General features: G+C 44.3%; 1 protein-coding gene across 1 annotated transcript; it reads left to right on the forward strand.

Moving 5' to 3' along the window:
* The first annotated feature begins 3,892 nt into the window (after window positions 1-3,892).
* On the forward strand, window positions 3,893-8,593 carry MTRES1 (mitochondrial transcription rescue factor 1). The gene is made up of 4 exons (XM_054821183.1): window positions 3,893-4,020; window positions 5,696-6,134; window positions 6,949-7,021; window positions 8,128-8,593. The coding sequence occupies exons 2-4, from the start codon at window positions 5,704-5,706 to the stop codon at window positions 8,302-8,304; spliced, it is 681 nt and encodes a 226-aa protein (XP_054677158.1). The 5' UTR covers window positions 3,893-4,020; window positions 5,696-5,703; the 3' UTR covers window positions 8,305-8,593.
* Window positions 8,594-8,884: the final 291 nt, after the last annotated feature.

Consider the following 8,884-nt stretch of genomic DNA (forward strand, 5'->3'; position numbering starts at 1 on the left):
AAGCAGGAATTGTATCCAGACTATGGACTAAGTAAAAAGAACATCTGTGCAATTACAATAGGTGTATAACACTGGAAGAGGTGAATTAGCAGTCAGGGAGATTTAGCTCATTATTCAAATGAATATGTGCAAATGTAGAGGTGGTTCTCACTCAAGGACACTCTGTTTTCTCAGGCTGCATAAATATGTATAGAACACTGTCCAGTCACCTCCTCAGTGCACCTTGAAATAAGCAGTATAATTTAAAAGGCATGTGGTTCCAACAAGGTAATGCTGAAGGTAAATCTGCAGTGACAAGTAATCTGGTGAAATGTGCATTGCAGAATGTTAATCAGAGCTGCTCACAGGGCTAGAATGGCAATGACTTTATTTTGAGATACAACAAGTGTCAGCAGATCTACTGCTGTCACTTGCCCAACTTTGCAGGAAAATAAAGGTAACAAAAAACCCTAGGCAGTGGGGAGGGAATTCCCGATTACAGATTCCAACGTACAGGTCAAAAGCTATTAAAATTTTTCTCTCTGAGCTGTCAAAACTAAAAGCCTAAGCTCCTTGTGAGTGAATGTCATAGGGAGTATATTGAAATATACAAAATGAAAACCGTCAACAAGAGAGGAATTACCCTTCCTAGACAGGAGGTGACTCCACTGGAAAAAAATGAAGCAATTCTATGAGAATAACCATGGGAAGGAGAATACATCTTGGTCAGGCTGATTTCTCACTCAGCTTTCAAAAGGATAAGTAGACCACCACTAATCTGCCAGAGAAAAATGATCAATGTTTCTTACCAAAGCTGAAACTTTTGACTGTATGTTGCTGAGGTGTCATATGATTTAAAAAAAACCTTCAAATCACCTGAAAGCAGCTTAAAGAACGTCATCAGATACAGGTATGAGCAGCCAGTGTTTGAGCAAAGCCTCTTGCGAGCACAGCCTGAGCTTGTGGCAGCTTTGAGCGGGAGCTGTTCACTGCCATCTAATGGTAAACTGGGCGAAGAGAAAAATTAGACTTTGGTCTTCACCCAGTCTGAATGTTTTGGTTATAATTACAGTTTGATATAATTAAAGTAGGTCTAATGAATATTAACTTCATTTTTGCCTTTTTGGTCATTAAAAAATGCACTTAATGACCTAGGGTGGGAGTTGCCAAGGCCTCACGCAACTGGGGTACAAATCTTAAAGAGAAGCGCTGTCATGGCCCTTCCTACTCTGGTGCATGGAGGGAATCTGATGACAAGGAGACCCGTGTGCCACTGAAGTTCCTCTACAGTCCTGGGCTGAGTGAGTCCTCACAAAAACCTTGATAAGAATCTGCTTTCCTGACTGAGACATGATAGTAACATGATATATCTTCTAACTAGTACAACTCGAACTGTCGCCCACATAGCTGGACTAGGAAATGAAGCAAGCGTGACAGAGGTGATATCTCTGTTTGGAGTTGCACAATGATGAGATAAATCAGATGCACGATGCCTGTTCATGACATCCAAGTTACATTTCCTATGTGACTAGAGAGGGACCTGTTTGAGTGCCACACTATTAACCTTCTGCAAACCGTAAGGCCTTCAGGAAAGGATATTGAATGATGAATTGATTACTTTCTGTTTTTGTAAGATGCCACTATCTCATCGTATTTGAAGAATATAAAAGACAGAGTGACTTCAGGCACATTCTTTACCTTGCTTTTCAATATGAAGATACAATAAAGATGTATAATGCCAGACTAACCTAGAAAAGCACTAATACTTATAACTTTGTTTACTAAGAGTAAGTTATCTTCACTCTCAGCAAAGTTAGAGCATGACTTCAATCCTACATGAGGATCATGAGAATCAGATTCTAAGAGCTCTGAAAAACCTGGGGTGTAAGGAAAGCTAGGTTTGGGTTTGGGATTTTATTTGGGCTTTTTTTGGGGGGGGAGGGGAAGGGAGGGTTGGGTGTGGGGTTTTTTTCCCCCATAGAGGAGGTAGCATTTCTACTCAGGGAATCCCCACTGTTCAGACATTCATTTTCTGTTCTGACTCACTATGTGCCACTATGAATGCAAGAAAGTTACTCTTACCAACTTTTTTTTCTTTCCTCAATAAGGATGTATGCATATATTAAGACATATGGGGAGAAAAGTGCTAAAAAGCTAACAGCTAGATTCCCAACCAAAATTGGGTAGAATCTCACAGAACTGGGCACTGGAAGATTCAAAATACAAGACGACATACGGTAGATTTAGATTAGATATTAGAAAGAAATTCTTCACTGTGAGGGTGGTGAGGCACTGGAACAGATTGCCCAGAGAGGTCGTGGAGGCCCCATCCCTGGAAGTGTTCAAGGCCAGGTTGGATGGGGCTTTGGGCAACCTGGTCTAGTGGAGGGTGTCCCTGCTTATGGCAGGGGGGGGTGGAACTAGATGGTCTTTGAGGTCCCTTCCAACCCAAACCATTCCATGATGCTATGATTCTGTGTTCACAGCTTCCTTCCCAGTGTGGTTTCTGAGGAGAGGAAAGTTTTGCCAAGGAATTGCTGCGTTACAAAATATCCCTGACATAAAAGTCTTTCATTCAAACATTTTATGACAAAGTTTATACAGGTGTAAAATTAAGCAATCATTTATAATGCCCATGCTAATCACACAGCTGCTGTGCAGCAGTAGCTCCACAGTTATATCACTTGCCATATCTGCTGATAATTTTCCAAGGAGGACTGGTCTGTCAGGTGAGGTGACAGGTATTTTAAAGAACTTCAAAGCTGAAGAGCTCTTCCATCTGCCAAAATTACCCTGAACCTCATACAGCCATTTACGTCAGAGCAAGATGCTGCCAATTTGATGGAGTTATGTTTTGTATTCATTTTGTATGGTTATAGAGAATTTCCCAAATGCAGAGCGGAGCATTCAAAAGCATGGAGAGAGGTGTAGTTGCTGCGTGATAGAGAGAAAGCTGGGGGAAGACAGAAGGAGGGATGGACCTCTCGTAGTTTCTGAGCTCCAAAGAGAAGGGATTATGGATTACCACCAATAGTGGAGATGTGGAGTGGAAGAGGGAGATGTAACGTCAAGGAAAGTAACGAAGATAAAGACAGGGGAAACCCAGGCCACAATGGGATTTGGATTACATTGTCATTGTGGCCAAGCCTTTCAAATTAATCTGTGGTCAGGAAACTTCAGCATCTGCTGGAGGCATTTCCCCAGTGAGAGATTTCCACTGTTTTCTGGTTTGGAGATGTGGGCAGAGCCTGAGGGGCTGAAAACACAGGTTGGCCCTTGGCACTGAGGTCCGGGAGGCTCGGTCTCACAGAGGCGAAATATTTCAACAAGTATTGCAAAGGGAAAATCAGAAGTGTGCAAAATCAAAACAATATGAAAAGTATTAACGTAATTCCTCCCGAGCGCTTTGCGAGATTTGGAGAGCAGCAGCATGGGCGGTGAAGGAGGGAAAGCCCTGCCCGGCGGGGCTCGCCGGCACCTGGCCGGCCGGGGGAAGCTGCTGCCCAGACACCCCCGCAGGGAAACTCGTGGCCTGCCGCTCCCCCCCACACTAAACCAGCGTACACTGAAAAAGTACACGCTGGGACAAGTAACGACTGGGAAAATTATAACGGGAAACAGTTCGGACAAATCTCGGTGGGGCGGGAGATCGGCGGTGGTAGGGCAGGTCTCTGGCGAGAGCCCTCCCCGGGGCCTAAAGCGGTCGGGGCTCCTCCCGGGACCTCCCGCCGCGGGGCTGAGGAGGGGGCGGTAGGGTAGCCGCTTCAGCCAGCCGCCCTCCCGCCCTTCTCCCAGCTCCCTCCAGCCGCCGCTCCCAAACCGCCTCCAAACTCCGCCCGGCGCCGGGAGAGGTACCTCGGCTCCCCGCCCTCACCTTCCCGCCCCGGGGCGCGGAACTCCCCCGCCCCCAGCCGGTCCGCCGGGCCCCAGCTCCGGTAGAGGGCGCCGAGCCCGGGCTGAGGCGGCTCCGCCTCCGGCCTGCGAGCGGCGGCGCGGGGAAGGTAGCGGCAGGCCCGGGCCCGAGGCGTCTGGAGGACGCAGGTAACCGCGCCTCAGCCGCGGCCCGCTGCGCCCCGAGCCTCGCCGGACCTCCCCTCCGGCAGGGGTGGGGCGCGGGACAGCGGTGGGCCCCGCCGCGGCTCCAAGGTCGCGGGGCCAGGGGAGCTGCAGGGGCCGGCGCGGCCTCTCTGACGGCCGGGGGTGGGCGTCGACCAGGCCTGCGTGCCGCGGCCTCCGCTGGGGCAGCGATCAGAGAAGCCGAGGCTCCCCGGGCCCTGCGCCCGCGGCGGGCCCGCCGCCAGGGGCCCTAACGGCGGGTCCGGGACCGTCCCCAGGGCGTGGGGGGGGTGTCTGCGGGCCCGCACCGCAAGCCGCCAAAGCTGGCGTTGGCACGGCTGCGTGCTTTGAAGGGGCGTCCAGCCTTCGGCAGTGTTCAGCCCTGCATCCCCCCGGGTAGGTGAGCCTCCGTCGGCGCTAAGGTTTCCTGAGGGGAAGAGGCTGCCCTTCCCATTCGGGGCGTGCTGTCGGCCGTCCTGGCAGGGGCTGCCTCAGCGGCCGGTTGTACCCGCTGGCCAACGGTGAACAAAGTAGGATCGAGCACTAAAAATAAGCACTAATAATCGTTTACACATTCAAATAACTATTCTAGGAATTTGCCCCCAAACTGAGGAGAGGTGTAAGTCTTATGTAAGGATTGCATCATCCTAAATTTTAATCTATATGTCATATATTTTAAGTTCGCGTTTTTAAATAATTAAAAAGCCAAGAGAGTTGTGGTTATTTTTATATGGCCAATAATTGCTGTCATTAATCAGGGCTTTTTCCCAACCACAAAAAAATTCCTTCATTCAGATTTTGGCAGAGTTCACTTGGGTGCAGGGAAAACAAACTTCGGTCTCATGAAGTGAACACGTGTTTCCATACATACATGGCCATAATAAAAGCCAGTGCTCCACCTAGCTAGGAAGGACCGTAAATCAATTTCTAAGAGTGTTAAAAGACATTCTGGGTTTTTTTGGGGGTGTTTCCACCTCCTTGTCCCAGGTTAGAGATGGGTCCAGAAAGGAGCAGTGTTGGGGGGTTGCACATTGGACTCGTTGCTGGTGTCGGTCCTGTTGCAGTACATAGAGCAGCGTTATTTCTCCTGAACTCTACCATGATGTTATTTGCCGTGGGAGATTCCGGGGGGAATGTTGTGCAGCATTCTGCCACGCAGGAGGGTTGCGGTCTAAGCAGGGACTGAAGTTAAGCAGCAGCTTTCGACTCTTCTGGGTTTACTTGCTTGCAGTATTGAGCAAGTTGCTTTTATGGAGAATAAGTCATGATAAATGTAGGTCTCCCTATGCTATTTATGACGTAGTTAACTTTGTTTCTGTGTGTCTTTTGTGAATTGTATGTCAGGTGTAGGGAGGAAAACACCACAAATATGTTTGGACAGTTAATATGAAACACCAGGAAAGGAATTACGAACAGAGCATTCCACTGAGAGTTTTAGTGTTTGTTTTTCATCTGGTGTTTTAGCTCTTTAATGGTGAACAGTGTATGAGAAAGGCAGATCATAAAACTGGTATAGCCTAGTGCTTTTAGATGATGCATTGCTTTATAGGAAACTAGATAATAATCTTTTTGTAGTAACTCTTATGCCGTACCTGGAGAAATCCTTCAAATAGTCAAAGCAGTTGCTCATTTTTACATATGAATGTTTGTTTTATTTTAGGGTATGCTATGACTGGCTTCAGACTCCCCATCACTGCTTTTAGAAAACTAAATGTCTGGTTTGGACTGTGGGAGAAATTCCCCTCTAATAAACTGTCTCTCTCTTGGATGAGAAGCGTATTCTGTAGCTGTCAAGCAAGCACAGTAAACTACAGAAGATGTTTCAGCTTTTCCCCAGTAAAACTCTGTGCACTAAGACTTTCTCCAGAGTATATCTCAGTACTTTCTCTGCGGAATAAAAGTAACAAAAGCTCTAAAAGGAGCAGACAAACTGTACAAGAAGAACAGGAAGAAGAACAGGAAGATGAAGAGGAAAGCAATTGGGAAGACGAATTTGAAAATGACCCCAATGTAGTAAAAGATTACAAGGATCTTGAAAAAGTAGTGCAGTCTCTTCGATATGATGTGATCATGAAAGCTGGTCTAGACATTGCAAGAAAGTAAGTAAGGAAGAAACAACCTGCTGATGAGAAAGATGTCATGTATCTAAAATGTGAGGTTTGATACCCTTTTATTGCTGGAATAACTCTGTATTTGGGGGGGGGGGTGTAGCTGTTTTGACTGTCTAAAAATATGTTTTGGGTGTATGGGTGTTCTTCTTGTTTCACCCTACTTCCCTTGAAACAGCCTGTTTTCTGCTTTTCATTGTCTGCATTATTTCTAAGATTGCTGAGGAGGCATTTTCTATCAGTTACTATATTTAAAATGAAGAAAATGCAAAACACTGTACTAAGTAATACAAAAAGATCTAATCTGAGATTGAGGGAGTAAAATAATATGCTACTTAATGGCTGTAGAAATAGATGATGGCAAGTATAAACCTAAAGTACTCAGTCAGCCAGGTAAATGTGCAGTCTATAAATATATCACAATGTTTGATCTAATGCAACCTACAGAAGCCTTATACTGCAGTGTTGTTAGAACAGAATATTAGTATAACTTGATCACTTAATTATTAAACTGGCTGGTGCAGGAAAGGGGACATTATTTGTTGGATATTCAGGAGACAGAGCTTTAGGAACAGCTTTTTATTGCTGTGTGCTCTGGCACACATTTAATATCAATGAAAGACTTTTTCTTTACTTCCAGTTCAGGTCTGTCTGTCCTGACCTTAAATAAAGGTATCATTATGTGCAAATTAGAGTTGTGGAAACGTGCTTTGCACTTGAGTGGTGTTACTGTGTATCTGCAAAGATACAAATGCGTTTGGTCTGCTGCATGCTGTAAATGCAATAAAACCTTGTTTTTCTTCAGTAAAGTAGAAGACGCATTCTACAATAATGAACTCAGGCTGAATGGAGAAAAACTATGGAAGAAAAGTAGAACTGTAAGACTTTTTAAAATTTAAATCTTTTAATACAGTACAAGAAAATAACTAAGGCATGACCTTTTCTTCTCTCTCCTTTTACTTGGGTCGGAAGAGCTAACCACTAAATCGCTCTGCAAAGGTGAATGAATAGCATTGCTAACACCACTTCCAGCCTTGTACGTGTGTGACTATGATTTGTTCCCTGGGTAAGACATTATTCCCTCAGGCAGACAGGAGACTTATGGTATTAGAGAGTAAAACCTAAGGCTGAAAGTCAGGTAGCAAGGACAGAACTTTCTAAGTTGCTGAAGGATGTGATGATAGATTTGAGGTTGATGGAGTAGGAATGATTAAATCTGAGATACTGGTGGAGCCAGCACATGATTAAAGGAAAAGAGAAAGTTCGATGATAGAAAGGGATTGAAACGGGTAGCTCAGGAAAGGTTACTGTATCTGTAATAGAGCACACAGGAACACAGGGGAAGAGCCAGAAGGGTTGTGGGCCATACTCTCACAACAAAGCTCACCAGAATGGTGACAAACATACTTCTTACCCACCCTTTATGTGAGGGTGATCCTAGGTGGTGGTTGATGTCATCAAAGGGCAATAAGAAGAGAAGTTTTAATTCCTGATCCCCTAAAGTTAAGGTTCATTTTTGAGAGGCATACTGCTTTTGTGACTTTTGAAAGGAACACAAGCAGTTGACCAGCACTCTGTTTTTTAAAGCATTTCAAACTGTTTTAAAGGAAGGAGGGAGAACTTTGCATTTTGCTGTTTTGTGTCTGTGTTGATACAAAAAGATTGGCAGGAAACACCCTTCAGGAAAAAAACATACTACATTACACCCTTTTCACACAGTTAAGTGTCAGTTGTAGAACAGGAAGGGTAAAGCTCTTGGCAGAGAAGGTCATGAGACATTTAATTGCTTATTGCCAGGCTTTCCTAGAAATTCATAGCTGGAGAATCTATGATGGGTACTAGTATTGTCTTCCTTTTTCCTCTCCTGTGAGATAAGAACATTAAATGGAAAGAAAGGAACAAAATTAAAATTGGCTGTAGAGTGCAGGGATTTGTTTTCCCCAGGGTATGTTTATAATCGCTCATCTTCTCTTTCTGTTTCCAGGTGAAAATTGGTGACACATTGGATCTCATAGTAGGTGAAGATAAAGAAACAGGAACTGCTGTAGTTATGCGGGTAGTCTTAAAAAAAGTATCTAACAAAACTGAAAGTGAAAAATACAAAGTAATTTTGAGGCGATGGAAAAACTTAAAAGTGCCCAAACAGGACGTACTTAAGTAACAGGGGGTTGCATGTGGCAGCATAAGATTTTTGCAGATAACTATAGTTGTTGTTTAATACAAATTTTGGTTAAACAAAATTACAGTACCCTTTTTTAAGGGTTTGTGTTAGAATGTTATCTCCCTCTGCTGTGTACATCAATATTCATGCAATAAGCCTGTCACTTTTTGCTGTTTGTTTTGTTTTCTGGTACTGTGGGATAAAAGATTCAACCCTTACATTTTCAGGCAGTTCCCTTACAGATGTTATATATAACGAACCAATAAAGACTAATTTGATCACTGTTTAATTGCTGTCTAGTTTGGTTAATCAGAAAGGTTACATTAAAACTGACATCACAACAAGCAGAACTGCTTTCTTAGTTTTATCTCTAGATTCATCAAATAGGGATAATAGGGATAAAAAGCCTAATTATGTAAAATCACTTCCTTTTTCATTATTGGTTTGATCTTGGTTAATAATACCAACTCCGTGCTTATATACACTGCTGCTATACCAAGAATACAAAAGGCAGCTGCATATTTCTAGGCAGGAAACTTCACAGTGACAGAGAACGAATCATGGCAGCGATACTCTGCTG

Source organism: Grus americana, chromosome 3 (genome assembly GCF_028858705.1).
Source record: "Grus americana isolate bGruAme1 chromosome 3, bGruAme1.mat, whole genome shotgun sequence".
In the NCBI taxonomy this organism is placed as follows: Eukaryota; Metazoa; Chordata; class Aves; order Gruiformes; family Gruidae; genus Grus; species Grus americana.